Source organism: Sycon ciliatum, chromosome 10, assembly GCF_964019385.1.
Source record: "Sycon ciliatum chromosome 10, ocSycCili1.1, whole genome shotgun sequence".
Classification (NCBI taxonomy): Eukaryota; Metazoa; Porifera; class Calcarea; order Leucosolenida; family Sycettidae; genus Sycon; species Sycon ciliatum.
The window spans coordinates 17392421-17413578 of NC_088652.1; the positions used below are offsets into that span (position 1 = coordinate 17392421).

General features: G+C 49.3%; 1 protein-coding gene across 4 annotated transcripts in view; it reads left to right on the plus strand.

The window, feature by feature from the left end:
- LOC135825945 (uncharacterized) overlaps window positions 1-21158 on the plus strand; it is a 57756-nt gene that overhangs the window by 24057 nt on the left and 12541 nt on the right. For 3 of the 4 annotated variants that reach the window (XM_065338588.1, XM_065338587.1, XM_065338589.1), the window contains 7 exons: window positions 231-334; window positions 7440-7726; window positions 8252-8337; window positions 8823-8930; window positions 11149-11301; window positions 12427-12691; window positions 14065-14137. In XM_065338588.1, the coding sequence (XP_065194660.1) occupies window positions 231-334; window positions 7440-7726; window positions 8252-8337; window positions 8823-8930; window positions 11149-11301; window positions 12427-12691; window positions 14065-14137 (1076 nt within the window). Of the gene's footprint in view, window positions 1-230; window positions 335-7439; window positions 7727-8251; window positions 8338-8822; window positions 8931-11148; window positions 11302-12426; window positions 12692-14064; window positions 14138-14844; window positions 14961-21158 lie in introns of all 4 variants that reach the window. The other variant, XR_010555171.1, reaches the window with a different exon arrangement.

Genomic DNA, 21158 nt, shown 5'->3' on the forward strand with positions numbered 1-21158 from the left:
GTGTGCCAGTCTGGACTGCCCAGACGTGAATAGTCCCGGTCTGATTTCCACCTTTTCTATGAACATGTTCTGAGTGTGTTTAACTGGTAAATCTGCTCTCATTGTAGTGTTAACTAAGTTACTTAGGCAGAAATGCCTGTGTATCTGGTGGAGTAAAAATACAACAAACAAACAAACAAGCGCTTTTTGATGGTGTTGCATCTCTTCCTGAATTTCTCTATGCACTTCAGAGGACCCATCGGTGATTAGTATATTCTCGTGGAATCTCAGCACGGTTATCAAGGACCTCGAGCAGTTCCAGACGTCTATAGCTACGGGGACAGGGCTTGTTACGGTGAGCAATTCGTAGGAAATTAGAGGCCACATGCCTCGTACTGCTATTTTCTCTCCGAAACTCGACAGTTGCAAGCCGGATACGAAAGAAAGAAAAATAACCAGTCACACCACCGGGACTCGAACGAGGGACCTTGTTATTCGCGAGCAATGAGTTTCGGAGAGAAAAGATCAGTACGAGGCATGTGGCCTCTAATTTCCTAATACCTTGAAATTCTCCGTGTTTAGTCCAAGTTTGACATTGCAATCCGTAGCTGTCTTGGATTAGACGCCATCTGTGTACTGTGCACCCTGCATTTTGCATTTCCATGCAGGGTTCTAGCCAAAGAAGGGTAGAAGGGTAAAAGGGAGGGGGCCTCCCAGAGGATCACTGCAACTAGGACTACTGTGTATACTTGGTCCGTTTCATCGCAATTGTCGCTTATCTCCCACGCACCTTTTGACAGGTAAAACCCAGTCCAATCACGATACCTAAGTTACTTGCGCTTGGGAGGTTGTGATGGCAAGATCAAAGGAGGCACCAAAGAAAAATGATCGCGACTAGCGCTTTGAATCGCGATGTGTTTGACTTTTTTGGGGAAGTGGGAATCTGGCCATTCACTGTCTGTGTTGTCGAAAGCCAAGCGCAGCGACCCGAAGACCGGAACTGTGGTAGGGGCAACTGACATCCTGGAGAGCGTGACAGGCACGCGCGCACGGCAGAGGAGTATGAGCCGCATGAGCGTCATGCTGAAGAAGAAAGGTGTTTTTGACGGGATGCGCCCGGCGGAAGGTTGTTGTTCCTTGCTTGGTGGACCTAGCAGCAGCATTACAAGAGTCGTGGCCAGCGTATCCAGCGGAGCGTTTGACAGCTGTCTGGAGAGGCCTGTATGCCTTGAAGGCTTTGTTGAAACACACTGTGGCGACACACAGAAAGCACTGAAGTGACAGCCACAACTGTTCCTTTCCCATTGCTGCCATACGACAGCCTGAGAAAGCAAGAGATACTCCAGTCTACGCCAGCAGCTAGACACCAGCAAAGGCAGCTCGAGTGATGCAGAGTTGAATGAACTCTGGACCTGTAAGAGTGTGAGTGCAAAAACGCGCTCCTGGATTTATTTCGTGCATTTTGCTTACCTTGCTTCCTTTCTTCGATTCGCTTTACCTGATTCCATTGCTGAAATGTTTTTCTTGTGACGGAGAGAATTCTTGTATCATGCTTCCTCACTATGCCTAGTGGAAATTTCACAGAGCGGTAAAAAACTCCTGTTCTTAGTGGCGATAGATAAGCGACAATTGCGATGAGCCGGACCAAGTACAAAAGAGAAAGGACCAAGGAACTACAAGTTACGCTATACTGTCCACTAACACCACCAGTTACTTTACAATCAGCTCATGCGATACCATTGCACGACACTGACCGACGGTACTGACGTTCTACAACTAACTGGCTAATAGCTCTAGCACATCCTGGATGCGCACTCCAACAGTAACTTGTAGTTGGTCTTTCTCTTTTGTATAAATTAAACCTTGGCTCTCCGTCTGAGTCCACTACTGGGTGTAAGTTCCATTCAAGGAGACCACCTGCACACGGTGACCACATTTTGAAGATCCCTTTAGCGGTCACCTTACACTCCCACCGTTAGGCGCTGCATCTGCCGCTAGGGTTTATCGGGTGTTAGCGGCCGTCGTGAGTTCCCTTCGGGAAAGGACGCGATAATTTACTCTCTTTTTTTACACTCCATTCAGAAAAATTCGTCGATTGTGGAGAGATTCAGTGCAGAAATTCATGTCCTCGGCCTTGATTTCAGCAAGGCATTTGATACTGTGAACAGAGAGAAGCTTCCGCAAGTACTCCGCAGTGAGCAGATTGCTAATGACGATGAGGTACGCATCATTCGATACCTCATGGCCAACACGACACTTGAGGTGAAGATAGAATCATTTAAGTCACCTGCATTTCCAACCACAAAGGGAATACCACAAGGAGACGGACTTTCACCTGTACTGTTTACGGTATACCTCGAAGCTGCACTACGTGATCTTCGATCATCACTACCACCAAGACCGACTGCAGATGCGCAGATACCACCGGAAACAGCATATGCCGACGACGCTGACTTCATATCAACGTCCCACACATACCTCCGTCAGCTTCTGGCACTTGCAGAGGACATCTTCGACAAGTGGGACCTGAAAGTCAATGTTTCTAAAACGGAATGGGTCAGGATGTACCTTGAACCAGTTTCAGAAACAACAGTGCACCGTGGTCAAGAGCAATGGAGAAGCATCAGGACTCTGGGCTCTCTGTTTGGCACTGCACAAGATGTGACACGCAGGATTGGTCTTTCTGCTGTGGCATTTGGTCGAATGAAGGCGATCTGGTTTCGGCGGCAACATCTACAAACTAACACCATGGTACGACTCTACAACGCATACGTTCTTCCTATCCTCACGTACAATATTGGCTGCGCAGGCCTCTCTAAGGCACTGGAAGACTCCCTGGACAAGATCCATCGCAAGCAACTTCGGCATATGCTTGGTATATTCTACCCTCGTGTCGTGTCGAATGATGACCTGTATGAGCTTGCTCACACTGAGCCAATATCCGCTATGGCAAAGCGAGCGAGATGGCGTCTGCTTGGACACATCCTACGCCAGCCATCATCGACACCAGGCAATCAAGCAATGATTGCATACGCATCAATGGAGGACGCTGTGAGGCACAGGAGGGGAGCTCCAAGGTCCTGTTTAGTCACCACCCTCCAGCAAGACGTCAAGTTCACCGCCGTCGCATTGAAGACGAGCCGGCACCTCGAAACCCTAAGAAGTTGTGCAGTTGACCGGCAGAAGTGGAGTAACATTTGTTCTGCGGTGGTGTGAACACACATGACCGGCTGTGATTTTGGTGTGGACGCACATGACTAACTGTGATGACCAATGATTTCATTTCATTTATCTTATTTTTTATTTTTCAAAGAAAGAGCTTTGCTGATGTGGTGTATTGGAACTCATGTGAAATCTACACCGTGATTGTTTTCGTCAAATATCATATCTTCTCTTTTCTCTCTCTGCCGCGGTGCTTTTTGTCACTCCATTGTCGTGAGTTCCCTTTGGAACGTAGACGAGAATTATTATTATTATTATTATTCAGAAAAAAGATGAGCGCTGGCTCTGGCGAGCTCCCCTATTTGGTGATTTTACGTGATTTTGTGGTGAATTGATAAAGGGTCCCAAAAAAAGGTACCTCAACTGGGGTTCGAACCGCACAATGTACTGTTCTGCAAGTGGTGTGAACGGCCTGGATTTTCATGTTTTTTCCCCGATTGGGCAAACCTGGCCAATATCCTGTTCTTGTTATGACTTGCTTTTCGGAGAAATAGACTTCAGAATTATAAATGGAAGAGGATTCCATGGGTGTTGCCAAAAATTGTGAAAAAAACTAAACATTTGACCAATTTATGGCCAACAGGTAGGATACCATTTTTTATGAATGGACTGTAGACAGCTTGGCCCCACCAGTACAGGCTAATCCCATCCCAGAGGAGAGCTCAGCTCTACCTGTACAGGCTAATCCTATCCCAGAGGAGAGCTCAGCTCTTCCAGTACAGGCTAATCCCATCCCAGAGAAGAGCTCAGCTCTGCAAGTACAGGCTAATCCCATCCCAGAGGAGAGCACAGCTCTGCAAGTACAGGCTTAACCCATCCCAGAGGAGAGCTCAGCTCCGCAAGTTCTGGCTAATCCCATCCCAGAGGAGAGCTCAGCTCTGCAAGTACAGGCTAAACCTGATGATGTCTCCCCAACATTATTATTATTTTATTATTATCAAATTTTTAAGAGGGCAATCCCCACAGGCCTTAGGCCTTTTTACAGGGTACCCTAGGAAAGCAAGTACAGATTTGCGGAAAAAGTGCAATGAAGAACATAAACGGGCCTCAGCAGGGAGCTCGTTCCAGCGGTCAGGGCCGAGGAAACCAACGAATCTTGACTTTGGGCCGAGTAAGAGATAAGGTAGTCCGAACATCAAACTGGCACACTTCAACACCATGCGCACTGTGGAACAGTTTGTCACGCGCAGCAGCAACCAAGCTCTGAGTACGCAGACTTCCTCTGGCATCGTGTGACGACGGTGGCAACGACAACGACGGCGAAACAGTCTGCCACTGTCTCTGCCAACCGTGCGAATAATCCTACCTACCACTTGGGCAACCTGTGCAACTGCCGCTGCGAGGCTGCCTATAGCTGGTGCCGCGGTAACAAGACCACTGAGGATGGGTGGAAGTGGCGGAAGTCTCTTCCGTGTGTCAACTACCTCCGATGCTTGCTTCACTTGCATTCGGTTAGCACAGATCATAATGGCGAGGGAAACCGATAGAGCCAAAGTTGTCATTTTCAAGACTTGCATTTTCTGTTCTACGCCAGGAGGAATCGCTAGGAACAGCTCCACAAGTTACACGTACCGAGGGATTTCAAGACTTGCTGGGTCATTTGTGACCCGTTTGGGAGTACAATGTACATGTTGAGTACATTTTCGTTCACTTCCACTCGGTTACCAAACATAATAATGGTATGGGCAAGCGACACAGCACTGAAAAGCGCCAAAGGTGTCATTGTTTGTTAGTTCGGTGCCAGCAGTTTGGAACAGCTCCACAAGTTACCAGGGGGTTTCAAGACTTGCCTTGGTCAATTGTGACCTGGTTGAGAGCACTGTTAGGCCTACAATGTTGAATACAAACAACAGCCGACCGAGCGAATCGAGTTTAGTGGCAGATCTTCAATCATTCGAGTGAGAGTCGAGAGAGAGAGAGAGAGAGAGCTCGACTGCGGAACAACGCAATATAAAGGGCCTGGGCAGCTGTGGCAAACATGGGCGCGCAAGTAGCTACCCAGGCCAAATGAATAATGCATGAACTAATGAATATGAACTAATTACTTGTGGGCCTAACAGTGCTAGTAAAGTGCACATGTCGAGTTCTTTTGTAACCGATGCTTGCTTCGCTTCCACTTCCACGGCAAACATCATAATGGTGAAGGAAACCGACAGAGCACTGAATAGAGCCACAGGTGTATCATTTTCCTTGTCGTTGTTGGTTCTTTGCCAGGAGGAATCGCTTGGAACAGCTCCGCAAGTTACATGTACCGAGGAATTTCAAGACTTGCCTTGGTCATTTGTGACCCGATTGGGAGTGCAGTGCACATGTCGAGTACTTTTTTCGTTCACTTCCACTCGGTTACCAAACATCATATTGGTATGGGCAAGCGAGACTGCCAAAGGTGTTAGACTCCTGTATCCTTGTCTTGTCATTGTTGGTTCTGTGCCAGAACTTCGACATCGCTTGGAACAGCTCATCGCTTGGAATAGCTCATCGCTTGGAACAGCTTATCGCTTGGAATAGCTCCACAAGTTAATGCACCGAGGGGTTTCAAGACTTGCTGAGTCATGTGTGACCCGGTCGGTAGTACAGTGCACATACTATTCCCAATAACGTCTGTTCTTCTTTTCTCTCCTTCTCCTAGCACTGTCTGTCTTATCATTCCCCTCCTTCTAATGTACTGTCTCTCCTCCTAACATTTCGTATCATGTACCTGTCACTCGTTTCATTTTTCTTCTTTTTTTTGGTGAGTTTTATGTCCCCATGTCGTCGAGACCTCAGGTCGGCTGAGGGCAAAAAGCCTCACCATCACTATGCTCCCACTATGCAATTTTTTGTCTTTGCCTGTGAGCTGTGATCATTGTAAAAAAAATAATAAATTAATAAATTAAAAATTAAAAAAACATGTTGAGTACTTTTTCTGTAAGGGGGGCATACTAATAATCTGCATGCAGGCTTCAGTTGGTACACTGCAGCTTCTTCCTGCAACTTTCTCAACGTCGTCTTCTTCTTCCACGATGTTGTCGGACAAAGTGCGGAGCCAGTTGATCTATGCACTGTTCAGTCATGCACAGCAGGGAGAGTGGTGTAATATTACGACTCCCTGGTGTACATGTAGATGTAAAATATTTCCGGGGTATAAGACACACTTTAAACACTCAAAATTCACCCCAAAAAGGGGGGGGGGTGCAGCTTATACTCCGATGATCAAATTCACCGTGATAAATAGGATAGATGTCTGTATTTTGTGGGAAAAAAGGAGGTTGCGGCTTAGACTCAGCGTGGCTTATACTCCGGAAAGAGGCGGAAAATGCGGTACATGAAGTAGCCGCGTTGGTGCGAACCCAGCTCTGACCCTGTTTCTAGAGGTGTGCCAGGTACATGTGTACCCGGTTGCTAGAGGTGTGCCAGGTACATGTGTACCCGGTTGCTAGAGGTGTGCCAGGTACATGTGTACCCGGTTGCTAGAGTTGTGCCAGGTACATGTGTACCCGGTTGCTAGAGTTGTGCCAGGTACATGTGTACCCGGTTGCTAGAGTTGTGCCAGGTTCATGTGTACCCGGTTGCTAGAGGTGTGCCAGGTACATGTGTACCCGGTTGCTAGAGGTGTGCCAGGTACATGTGTACCCGGTTGCTAGAGTTGTGCCAGGTACATGTGTACCCGGTTGCTAGAGTTGTGCCAGGTACATGTGTACCCGGTTGGTTAGAAATCGTACAGCACACGCTGACACAGTGTACTGTGTTTTTTAGGGACAATTTGTCTCCATTCCCCGAGGGAACTCATGACAGCCACGGGAAACACTTTTGGCAAATTGGGCTAAAATAGCCCATATTTCATTGCTTCAAACAAAATTATTGAAGCGGCATTGGCCGTACCTGCCGCACCGGTTCGGATACCCCTAGTAAAGGGCGCGTTCAGACTACCGATAAAAAAGAACGAAATGGAATAGTTTCCAAGGTGATTTGATCACGTGACGTTACTGGTATGTTGTCGGCGGGAAAGTGTTACTGCTGCATCGGAAACAGCATTGCGGCAGTAAAAAAGGTTTTCAGGCTGGGAGTAAGGGAAAATCCCTTCTCAGTGCCGTGGTGAGAGCTGCACAACTTGCGTACCTGTAACGTTAGTATATCGGTGGTGCGAATGTCCGTCACGGTTTATCACCATTATTCACAGTTTGACGGGATTCACGGTAGTCTGAACGCGCCCTAAGCTGTGTCACTCACACTTTTTGCTTGCTCTTGCTGTGCGCCAGGTGCCAAGGTTATCCGCGAAGCTGGTTCGCCTGCGTCGTATTGCAGCTCCGCTGACGCTGGTCGCTGGCCTCTGTCTGCCGCCCACCGACAAGTTTGTGTACCTCGAGGAGCTCTCCGGCGCTAACCAGACGAGCAGAAATCCTAGCAATACTGAGACACCGCTGCAGAGGATCACCAGCAAGGTGCAGCTGGAGGCCTTGATGCGGAAAACCATACGCCAACTGGAGCGTGGCCATGTACAGACCAGTGAATTAGCCAGAGTGATGAAAGAAGCCGAGATCACAACGTACGTAATCAGGTGTTGGTTTGACGGCACGATTAATCTAATAATTATTACAGATCCGCGTACAGGGTGGTGGGCCAAAGGCCACCTTTCCGCTTCGGTGTATTCATTATTATTCATAGATTGCATGAAGAGCAGAGTGTTTGCCATCACCGCATAGCTCTCTTGACCAACCCATCATGCAAACACTCCACTCACCATTGCAAGGACACTTCCGATGATATGTAGTGTGGATGGTTGCCAATGTCAGCGTGCCTTGCACCTCTAGCATTGGCTTGGCGTAACAGGAATTACCCATGTGAACAGAATGTTGGATCTGTATAAGCATTATATCTGGTGATTAAGGACATTCCATGATTCTCCCTATGACCCGTGTGTGTGTTTGTGTGTGTGTGTGTGCGTGCGTGCGTGCGTGCGTGCATGTGTGTATGCGCGTGGGTGTGTGTCTGCATCCGTGTCTCTGTCTCTGTATGTGCGTGTGTGCGTCTGTGTATGTGTATGTGTATGTGTGTACTTGGTCCAATACAGGTTTGCGCCTATCATTGCCTTCACTAGTCGCTCGTTGGTGGAATACGTTGGAAAGCAGTCGAAGAAACAGTCCAAAGGCCAGCCCGGTGAGTGGTCAGTGACATTCCACTTGTTGCTTTTGTTTCCAACTGTGTGTTGTAGCCGGGTGTTTCGCTCTGTGTTGTACATTTTCTGAGCTGTGCATTGGTCATTGAATAGTACTCACTGCCATAATTATGTGTACATTCCTATGTTGCTATGAACTGTGTGTGTGTATGTGTATGTATATGGGTGTGTGTGTGTGGGGGGGGGGGGGGGGGTGCGTGCGTGTGTGTGTTTATGTGTGTGTATAATCTGTGGGTGCACATCCAGTGCATTTGCAGATTTGCGTGCTTCTCTTGCGACGGGCGTATACATGGTGTGTGTGTGTGTGTGTATGTGTGTGTGTGTGTGTGTTTGTGCATGGTGTGTGTGTGCATGCGCGTGCGCAAGTGTGCGTGCATGTGTGTGTGCATGTGTCAGCGTGTGTTTGTGTGCATGTGTATGTCTGTGGACGCACACATATTCCTGAATGTACGACATGTATATTCAGCTGAAGACCGCACACGAACCAACTCCCTAGTAGCTGTCTACAAGCACTGCAATGAGCAAATCTATCACTACCATCTACCGGATAAACCACAGACAGTTGCTCTCAATGGTAAGCTGGTGTAGACCAGGCATAGCTTCATGTTGCTGGCAATTCTGCTAGCAAAATATCAAAGGGTTTTGAAAAAGAATTGGCTGGCAAAGCGGAGCAAAATACCGGTATGCGGGCTGAAAATTGGGAGAGTTAAAACATTTACGGGGCATGTGACTCATTGGCTCACATTTTTTGTCAACACGTGACCCACTTTCGGTCAGCTTTCCAACACGTGACACAAATTTGACCTCAAATCGGAGCAAGAGGTACCAAAATATCGAGTGGCCTAGCAAAATGAAAGCAAACTACGACGATGAGCCAGAAAAGTGTTGAAGAAAATGTCGAAGCTGTACTGGCAAAACCGGGCTTTGCCTAGTGTAGACTCTAATTGGTCACTAGGTGTGGTCATATGGCCTGGTCAGATGACATTGTCACATGACATTGTCACATGACCTTGTCACATGACATGATGGGTACTATGTGCCGGGTGGTATCATGTGTAGTGACTGGTAGGTTATGTGATTGCTTTCAGTTGTAACCTACTATACATGTGACACCTGATGTCAGCAAAGATCAGGGTCTAATGGGATGTGCAGTTTGATATCGAATTGGTGTAGCTTAACTCTAACTAGTATCTACTTTATCTTTGAAGTACTACAGTGTGGATTGGTTTGACGGTCACGTACTGGGTCTCCTACCTAATATCTGCATTCTTTGCAAAGGAAACCTGGGATTTAAGGACAGTAAAACCTGTGATTAACGACCACCCGTTGGGGCCAGAGAAAGCGGTCTTTAGTGGCAGGAGGTCCTTAGTTAGAGGTTTTAACTGCACAACCATATCTGAACGTGAGACCGTCCGTCCGTGCCTGGCGAAGTGGTCTGTAGTACATGTACCAGGCTGGTCGCTAGTCACGGTGGTCTTTAGTTACAAGTTTTACTGTATCATGCCATATAGGTTACGGGGGATTCCCCATCTCATTCCATGCCAGCTTATAAACCAATCAGTTGTACTCTGCGTTCACGATCGGCTGCTGAACAACAGGCACTTTGGTGATTAACAGTTATATCAGCAAACTCGAATGTGGCTACGCATTGGCAATGAAACCCAGACACCTTTCTTCGCTGATTAGTCTGTTCATAAAGCTCTTGGTACTAAATAGATCAAAGATTGACCTTTCCATTAAAGTTGTTTGGCAATAATGAGAGGAATGCTCTCCCATTTGTGTTTTTGGAGGTCTACTCCTCCAAAGGGTGTATCACGAAAGGAAGTTATTTTTTCGGTCTAGTTTGACATACCGTAATCTCGCACTTATAAGACCATGATCTTATAATCGAAAAGTCGCTGTTATCGGTCCTTTCACAAGTGCATTTTCGTTCGATTATAAGACCATGGTCTTATATGCGAGAGACAAACATCGCGTCGGCATGTACATAAATATGCAAGTACGCATATTATTGGTTAATGCCAGTACAATGGAACCATGATGAACCTCGTGTGGTTTTGTGATTTTCATTCACTTACAAGTGCATGTTCTTATAAGCGAGAGTGCTCTTATATTCAAAAATAAGAACATGTTCTTAAATGCGCGAGATTACGGTAGTAATTAGAATTGGGTTTATGAGCCTAATTCAGCCCTAGATCTGGTTTAAAACTGGCCAGAGGTCCACTATTTCCGAATGGATCATATCGTCCGTACGTTGTCATAGTATGCAAGTCCTGTGTGTGTGTGTGTGTGTGTGTGTGTGTGTGTGTGTGTGTGTGTGTGTGTGTGTGTGTGTGTGTGTGTGTGTGTGTGTGTGTGTGTGTGTGTGTGTGTGTGTATGTGTGTGTGTGTGTGTGCGTGCGTGCGTGCGTGCGTGCGTGTGTGTGTGTGAGTGTTCCCTCACAGTGCTGAGTAATGATTTCATTCAGGGGCCTCACAGGGCAATGGGGAGTGGTACGACCGGGCTCCGGGGATGTTCCTTGGAGAAAAAAATCAGATTTTCGGCCAACAGCGCTTTTTTAGGGCTCTTTTATTGCTTTTTTATGAATTGGGCGGACCATGGTCATACTGGTCGTACTATGTGTGATGCCCCTGTCATTATTCACGATTGGTTTGCCAGAGTGTGAAACCTGATTTTGAAGTTGACCGTGTCATCCCACCAGTAGCTTCAGCCTGTGGGCTGTGAAGGACGTCTCCATTCAGTGCTGGGTCTATGGTTGGTTCAAGTGTTGTCCACTTTTGTGTTCTGACAGGTTCTACATCCTCACAGCTGGCACAAGTATGCAGCTGCGACTTCATAGAGATCTTTCCATCAGGTATTGCCAAGGCTTGGCACATTGCAACATCGGAGTGGCTAGTGTGTGTAACGAAGGATCAAACTATTGGACTTAGGGACCTCAAGGATGGTACGTTTCAATCTAGGGCATGATTTAGATTGGCATGGTATTTGTTTCATGCAGGCATGAATATCAGAATGGCACCCAGGTAGCGATGTTTGTCCACTTTCTGTTGCCAGTTACCTGACCCACCTTTATCACAGCCATGTTAAAATGTGGAGTCCATTGACATCTCTTATTGTGACTAATTTTAAAAGTGTGTATTGTGTAGGGGTCTCTCCAATGCACTTGCCCTGTATCGTGCAGCCATGGTCACTGAATGATGGTCCCGGTCTATGAATTAGATTATGATGGGTGCTTTGTAACCCCGGCACTCCTAAGTTAACCTCGGGTTATTTTTCGACACTTGATTCCTTCATTCCTTTTACTTTTTTTCCTGTTTCGGATATTTGCCGTGGTTGGCTATCACCCTTCATTTCACGTTCATTTGTCATTGGCAGTTGTTTGACGAGCCAGGAAACGTTGAATAAATACAAATACAAACACAAATACACCAGGCGTTGTGCCGTATACTGACACAAGGTGCTATCTTACTGTCGGTGAGACACACGAAATCCTAGTGAGCTCCCCGGTTCAACAGTGTTGAGAAGACATTGCAAATCGACAACTGCTCGTAGCTGAACCGGTTTGTACTTTGAGCGTTCAGTGCCTTTAACATGCCTAAAACAGTGGTACGACGACCATAAGCTCTGTCAGGGATGGAGGGAGGGAGGGCGGAAGGGGGGGGGGGGGGGGGGAGATAGCTCTTACAACTCTGAGTTTCACAATTAATCGCCAGCACTAGGCCAATGACAGTCCACACCGGGTCACCCGTTACAAAAGCAGGGGCGGATCCAGGAGGGGTTCCAGGGGTTCTGCGGAACCCCCTAAATTTTCTACTTGAAGTAAATGTACTACTGCAAGCCATATGCAGGTGCATATACATGTATCGGCTATTCATTTTTGACTAAACTGGAACCCCCCCCCCCCCCCTGCATAGATCGCTGGATCCGCCGCTGAAAAGGATGGTGGTGTGATGAGGTGAGTGCAATCAGGAATGTGAACTACAGGTGTTATGCACTCCTGGTGTGTTATGATGAAACTGAACCATGATTCCTCTTGTTCGTTTGTGTTCTGTGCGGTGATGCGCATCAGGATTTACCCTATTCTTCACATCGATGCCGCCAGAGATCGGGATAATCAAGACAATCACAGCGGTCGAGACTTCGCACATATCGCCACGGCAACAACACGATGGTGAAACTGGTGAAGCGGGGACTGGCAATGAAGCTGCCGTTGTAAAGTGCCGCTCTAGGACGGGAGTGTTGCTGGTGGGCAGTACAAAGGGACGCCTGGCCACGTTTAGGTTTACTGCACGCCAGGGCTCCTGCTTGGGCTTTGGAACTTTCAATATAGGATCGTGAGTCTTTTCCGTAATTGTGTCTGTCTGTCTGTCTGTCTGTCTATTTCGGCATGAGCTTGATATCCATACAGTACACCAGCAGATGTCCAGCCGAGGGATACACAATAGAGACAAGACTTGACTGATACTGGTCACGGACAACATACTTTATTATTGTTTCAGCGATTGTCTTCTTCAGAATGATGTCAGTCTGTCTGTATGTCTGTCTGTCTGCCTGTGCGTGTGTGTGTGCGTGCGTGCTTGCTTGCGTGTGTGCGTGCGTGCATGCGTGTGTGTGTGTGTGTGTGTGTGTGTGTGTGTGTGTGTGTGTGTGTGTGTGTGTGTGTGTGTGTGTGTGTGTGTGTGTGTGTGTGTGTGTGTGTGTGTGTGTGTGTGTGTGTGTGTGTGTGTGTGTGTGTGCATGCGTGTGTGTGTGTGCAGGTCTGTACTTGTCCAAATGCGTGTCGCGTCCTGGCAGTCACAGTAGATTTATTCTTTAGAGTTGGACTTTTTTGTTTCAGAACTCCCTGAAACAACTAGAATCCCTGCAGGTGTATGTGTTGCATGCCTGCAGGCGCATCGGCTGCTTTAGTTCCGCCATGTTCTTTCTATGTGCATTGGGCTATGTAGCCTTGCAAGGGTTATTGCAAAAGTACAACAGGTCCCAAGAGTCTGCAACTCTGGATGGTCTTTCCTTGGGGTCCACCGACAGCGAAAACTCACGTCGCGCGTTGTAATGCTCACGCCATACGCTCTCAGCCCGTTTTAGCGAGCTGTGGAGTAGTAAAAATAGCACTCCCTGACAGAAACTCACTCAGCTCAGCATGAACATGGCAGATAATATATGGACTGCATGCACGCTGGCCTTTGTTGTGCCTACATGTACATATACAGTCAACTTGGCTTATAACGACACTCGGCGGGGCATCAGAAAAGTGTCCTTATTCGCGAAGTGTCCTTATACCCGAAATCTCATTATATGTATTACTGTTAGCTGGGACTTTGCTCTGGGCATGGAAATTCTGTCGTTATTCGCGAATTGTTGTTATATCCGCAGTCGTTATTAGCCAAGTTGACTGTAGTACACAACGTATTTGAACACGTGATGTGAGTTTTCGCTGCCCGATACCCCATCTGCTGAGTTGCATATTCTTGGGAGTGTACTTACTCTTGGCTATAGTCACAGTCTGCTGCCAGCCTACCTTTATCTAGCCCACACCGTATATGAGGGATGTCCACTAAAGAGGCTGAAAGAACAGATACTGTGAGTCTACAAATTAATTTGTGCACCGATGATCTATTGACTTACAGTAGGCGGCAGCTAGGGCATCTTTCTAGCAGTGGTGTGTGTGTGTGTTGTGCTGCGTTGTGCTGCGTACTGCATTGCACAGAGATCCCTGGCCGCGTATAGACAAGGGGACCATTACCAGCATATTTCCAGCAGGGACGGCATACCCAGAACTGGTAAGCAACGCCCGTGATTTTGATAACACACACACACACACATAGAATCCCATTGAAAGGGATCTGCTCTTCCCCGTGGACACAGGGCCGTAGCACCTGCTACGACTGATACTACCATGGCCGTACCACTTTTCGAAAAGTGTGGTCCATCTGGAACGTGCAAAACCGTAATAAAAACAACCGGGACCCGTCAGATCTTTGACTTTTGTTCGAGTTTGACTCACACTTGACTCGACACGGCTATCAGGTACACTTGGTTCATGGCAACTTAGTTTTCTGCACGTGAACCATAAAATTCTATGACTAAAAATCAGTAAACATGTGCCCAAAGTACCCAGCTCACACAGGATCTGTGTCTTTTTTACAAAATTTCCCCGGGGAGGACCCCGCACCCCCCCCCCCCCCCCTCTTCACAGCATGCACTTGGTCGTACCAGTTCCCAACCCCCTCCTACGCCCCTGATGGTGAGAGTAGCGTAGCCTGCTCTCCTACAGCACCTGTTCTTGCTTAGAATGCAAGCATACCATCCTTGTGGGGACCATCTATAATCCATTTCTCTCCGCTTGATTCAATGTAGAAGGACAAGGTATGTCTCTGGCGATCACTGCGGCTCTCATCTGAATGATGTCTCGAGTTTTGAAATTTTGCTCCATGGTTCCACGTGCAGTCACATTGTGTTCTTGTTTCTGTTCTCCCTGAGTAAATAGTGACAGATCACAAACATCAAGTGCAAGGCGCCAGTCACATGTAGAATCGACTTGGAATCTTATCACTGCTACTGATCCAGCTTGGATAAAGAGTTCCGCACAGGCAGTTTGATACAGTGAGCTTGTTTTCCTTAGCATTGTGTGATCTTCATTGGATTTATCATAAGATCAGAGGGACAGTGACGGCCGCTAAATGTGTAATTCACAGCACTCGGGGCGGCTGCAGATGCAGAGTCTTCCAGGTCTTCGCACCTGCTCGCAATCCGGCCCATTTTTTCGTAGGGTTTCCACTTCCTGATCAAAGCCGTCAGAACTCAACTTTGGCATGTCCAGGTTGGGCGGTGGCTGCTCTTCCACAGTCTCTTTCTCCTCATCAGCAAACTTGCCAAGGAGCCACGGATGAAGTCGGAGAAATTCAATATCCTCAGTGTCAGCCCTGGCCAAATCAAGCATTCATGTGAGGCGTGTTCTCTTCCATCGTAACATCTCCAATTGGCATTCCACAACAATGGACTGCCACCAGTACTTGGCATGGGCTTCTTGCAGCTGTCACGTCCCAGAATAAGACAACTGCTGCCTGTCATGAATGTCACCACATCATGAAGACTACTTACGATGTCCAACGACGACTCTGATTACCCAGCTGATGGCACGCGTACATTGTGAATCCGAGTATTCCCAATGTCGCCTCCATCTCATCATATAATTATACTCTCCTGCATGTTTGTCTCTGCTGCTCATCACAAACTACTTGAATCTGAACTTGTTTTCTTCTTCTCTGAATGCACTCGTTGCTAGCTGCCGAGATTTGTTTTCTTGTAGTTGCATCATTGCATTCCGCATGATCCGCGCTTGCATGATGCACGCACGCACACACACACATACGGTTGTGGTTGGCAAGTTTTGATTATGGTTGAAGGTGAAGTTTTTAGAAAGGAAACTGTGGTATGAGAATGAGTCTGAGGAGTCTGTCTTCCCCTACCGTTCTCGACATGGTGCTGTGACCAGGATTTGGAACCAACGCGTCCAACAACTTTCGTTTTTTACGATGGACGGAGAGGTTGAACAGACAACAACGAACGATGGAGAGGAGTCCTTGGATCAGACGACTGAGAAGCAAAGCACATCTCACGTCCTGGACCAAGTGGTTTACAACGACCTAGTCAAGAAGCGAGGCAGGGCCAAGGGAAGGGTGACGCGAGTAAGGAGGAGGATCGAACATGAACTCCGTAAAACGGAGGAGAAATTCGTTAGTCTGTTGTCACTTCAGAGTGATGTTGAGAAAATCCTACCCTTGATTGACACAGTGAACGACCTGTCCGAGCAGATTGGTACCCTGCTGGAGAACTGCGAGGCAGACGAGCGTGTGGAAGACGCACTAATTGATTTGGAAGCCTGGGATGATGGCTTTGACCACGAATGCACAAGTGTGTCGGACGCACGTGCACTACTCGACTATAGAGGGGTAGGGACACATTCACCAGTGGTGACGGAGCTTGCTGCAGAGGCAGCAACACCCCAGAAGGCCACCCGGCACGATACAACACAGGAGGTAGTGGTCGTGGACAGTGATGGGACGGACAGGCCCACGGGCGAACTGCTGGAATCAAAGGAATTGCCGGCAACAGGCACGGGCGACACGGAATCTGCTGCAGGCAGACTGGACAGCCCTAGCACGGGTGTGGAGGCAAGGCGTAGCACAATGTCCACAGGCACGGACATCAGTGCTACTACTCAGAACCCTGTGGCTCAGGCTCAGCATACGGATACAACACAGGCCCAGCCAACTGTCCCGACACCAACCAATTCCCCGGACATGATACAGGCCATGGCATTAGCGGCAGCCCACGCTGCAACCGCGGCAGCTGGCCTCAGTACTGCCCCACAGCCATCACGCCTCAACGTCCAGCTGCCAAAGCTGACTCTACCGTCCTTTTCTGGCAAGGTGATTGAGTGGCCAGAGTTTTGGGAGCGATTCCAGTCTTCCATCGACAACCAGCCCATTGCGGATGTCAGCAAGTTCTCATACCTGAAATCTTGCCTTTCCGGCGATGCGGCGAAGGCCATAGCGGGCATCTCATTGACAAGTGCAAACTATACCACCGTCAAGGATCTGTTGAAGACGAAGTATGGTTCAGCGGAGATCATCATTGCATCCCTGTACAGCCGTTTGGAAGCACTACCGGCACCACCCAACAGGCCCATGGAGATCCATCGAAGTTTCGAAACTGTGGAGTGTCTCCTTCGACAGCTGGAAACACAGGGAGAGAAGTTGGCAGATCAACGTCTCCTGTGCCAAAAGCTGTGGGGCAAGGTTCCACTCGAGGTTGCCACCAAGTTTGAGGAGTGGCGTGGTATCAGCAACGCCGGCCAGCCCTGGAAACTAACCACTCTACGAGAGTATATGGCCAAGTACACAACTCTACAAGAGCAACTCCGCCAGCGGACTGGCCAAGGCCCTCCGAACAAACCTGACGCTGTTGGAGTGCAGCCAAAGCAACTCTTTAGCACAGCGGATGCACTGGCAGCTCACCCTGATACCCAAGGACGACCACAACGTTCCCGTCGTGGTTGCATATTCTGCGATGGCCAACATATGGACAACGATTGCTCACGCTACACATCTTCTGCTGCCAGGAAACAACGATTAATGGAGCTACGTCGTTGCTTTATTTGCTTGGGTTCCGGTCACCGCAGCCAGGAATGTTACCGACGGCAAACACAGACCTGCCGGATGTGCAAGCGCCCAAGTCACCATCACCATACCATCTGCTCGCAGAGTCGCCAGCCATCTGGTGTAGGTTCGCATTCCACCCGACGAGCTGACGGTTCATCTTCCACGGCAGCGGTGGCAACTTCTGACACTACAACCGCTACGTGCACACCCACTCAGGTTCCAGGTCAGGCAGTTGCTTCGGACCAGACAGTTGCTTCGGACCAGTCATCGTGTCTCCTGCAAGCAACAGGATCAACTGTCACACTCCAAACCGCCACAACGAATGTGCAAGGCAACAATGGTACAATCACCACCGCTCGCGTTCTTCTTGATTCAGGCAGCCATCGCACGTACTTCACGGAGGCTTTGGCAAGGCAGCTCTCCCTGCGCCATACTCGCCATGAATGGCTGTCCGTGTCAACCTTTGGTGCCACCAAACACCACACAGCACAGGTACCGATCTCCGACCTGTTCATTCATCTCAAGGATGGTACAACGAAGGCCATCGAAGGCAGCGTCTTACCGCACATCACAAACCCGGTTCTCCGTCCTGCGGTTGCACACCCCGACATCACGACCTTGCAGCAACTGCAACACGACAACCAGTTAGCTGATGCGATTAACGCCGAAGATGAACGGCTAAAGATCGACATACTCATTGGGTCTGATTATCTGTGGGACTTCGTGCAGGGCCATGTGCAACCTCTACCATCAGGCCTCAACCTTCTGCCAACCTCCCTCGGCTACGTGGTCACCGGCAAGACGGACACCTCTCCCACCACTGCCCTACCGGCAACCACTCTGATCGCAGCCGCAGCCGACGTTTCACACGAGGAGGTTCTGCCTCTTAAGCAGTCCATTCCGGATTTGTGGAGCCTCGAAACGCTTGGGATAGAGCACCCGTCTCCCGTGAAAGACGATGACGTAGCCTTGCAACATTTCCACTCAACAGTGGAGTGCACCGATAATCGCTACATCGTTCGCTGGCCATGGAACGGCCAGCAGCAGTTTCTCCCGGACAACTACGGATTGACGTTGGGCCGGTTCCGGACTCTATCGCGGCGGCTAAGCACCGACTCGTCACTACTTGAGCAGTATGACAAGGTGATCCAGCAGCAAGCCGACATGGGCATCATTGAGCAGATGACACCGGATTCTGTCACTGGTCCGCAACTCCATTATCTACCCCACCAGCCAGTTCTAACTCCAACGAAGACGACGACCAAGTTGCGTGTCGTTTATGATGCCTCGGCCAAGGCACGGCGTCACAACAAGAGCTTGAACAACTGTCTGCTACGTGGACCCGTGTTGCTCCCCAACCTTGCCGGAGTTCTTATGCGACTCCGCATCACACCCATTCTGCTGGTAGCCGATATCGAGAAGGCATTCTTGCAACTTGACATCTGGCCGCCAGACCGGGACGTGACACGCTTCCTATGGTATCGCGATCCAACTAATCCCACAGCAACTCCGGACAACATCGCGGTCTATCGGTTTCGGAGAGTACCGTTCGGCATCGTGAGCAGTCCATTTCTGCTAGCGGCAACAATCCAACACCATCTAGCAAATGATGAAGATGCGGATGTCGGTCGCTTGGTGTCCCGCAATATCTACGTGGATAACGTATTCATCGGTGTCGACACCCCGGAAGAAGGGTACGATATGTGCAACCGAACTACATCCGTATTCTCTCGCTCGTCCATGCGGCTACGTGAGTGGGCATCTAACAACAGCCACGCTACGACAGCTATGGATGCCAAGGAAAGGGCACAGGGCGACAGTGTCAACGTTCTTGGAATCACGTGGCACACCAAGGATGACAGTCTACAGCTCGCTTGTCCTCGAACCCAACCCAGCACCGACCCGGTTTGGACTAAGCGCGCTGTCCTGAAGTATGCTGCATCATTGTACGATCCATTGGGACTGGTTGCTCCGGTCACATTTCGTATCAAGGTCTTCTTACGCTCTCTGTGGCAAGCTGGTATGGACTGGGACACTGTCTTGACTGGACACCTACTGGACACCTGGCTGACCCTCCATGCAGCCTCGAGCGAGGTCAGCTCGTTATCGTTCCCCAGGCAAATCAACCCAATTGCTAATGGAACCGATGCTACCTACCAGCTACACGTCTTCACCGATGCGTCACAACTGGGCTTTGCAACTGTGGTCTACCTCCGCACAACCATAGCCATGATGACAACCTGTGAGCTCCTCTTCGGCAAGACACGTCTTGCACCGCTGAAGTCCAAGGACGGCAAGCCTAACGGTCTCACCCTGCCACGGCTGGAACTACTTGGCGTGACGATTGGTTCACGGGCAGCCCGATTCTGCAAAGATGAACTCGATCTCCCACTTACCAGCATCACCCTATGGACGGACGCGCGTTGTGTTCTGCATTGGATCAAATCATCCAAGCCACTGTCCGTATTCGTGGCCAACCGTGTGTCAGAGATTCGTACTTGCGGCGAGTTCTTGTCCTTCCGCCATGTTCCTGGAGAGTGCAACCCTGCTGATGTCGCTAGCCGAGGCGGTTTGGTGGCCGATCTTCAGGAGTCATGGTGGCACGGTCCGGACTGGTTACGTACCACATCAGATCACTGGCCAGACGAGGACCTCACACTCTCAGCTGACGAATCCGACCTAGCCAGCAAGGAGGAGCAAGCACCAACGCTTCATACCGCAAGCCTGGTGACTGGTGGCAGCGATCGTGCTACTGACCAACCTAGTCCACACACCATTCCATCTGGTCTCGGCAGCGTGCTTACGAGAGCAAGCAGTTTGAGGAAGGTCCTGAGAATCACTGCTCTGTGCATGAAGTTCCTGAAGAAACTGCGTCCCAACTCACCACGTCTCTCTCAGATCAGCAACAGCTACGACATCGTGTCACAAGACATACAGGCTGCGCGAGATTGGTGGACTCGAATGGTACAACGCGAGGCCTTCCCTGACATCTTCAAAGCTATCAAGACCAATGCCAAGCACAGTTCAGTTGCTAACCTTGGTGTTGTGATCGACGACGACAGCATACTGCGATGCGCCGGAAGACTGAGCAACGCTGAACTACCAACTGACCAGAAACTACCGAAGCTGCTACCAACGTATCACGCGTTCACGAAGCATGTCATCAGCGAAGTCCATGGACGGCTTCTGCATGCAGGTGTTCGACACACCCTGGCCCAGACAAGGCAAGAGTTCTGGATCATACGTGGCCGTGCTATCGTTCGCCGTATCCTGGATCAGTGCTCGGTTTGCCGAAGACACGAAGGGCGTCCGTTCAAGTTGCCGTCCATGCCCCCATGGCCCAAGGAACGGATTACCAGAGCACTTCCATTCACGTACGTTGGTCTTGACTACCTCGGACCGCTATTGATCCGCACCGGCACGGAGAAAGGCAAGGTATGGATCAACCTAGTAACCTGCCTAACCACACGAGCTGTACACCTGGACATAGTCTCTGGCCTATCTGCAGCAGCCTTCTTGAACAGCATGAGACGGTTCGCAGCGAGACGAGGCAAGCCAAAGTCTATTGTGTGTGACAACGCACCCCAGTTCAAGTTGGTACGCTCTGTCCTGGACGATCATCTGAAGCTGATTCTTG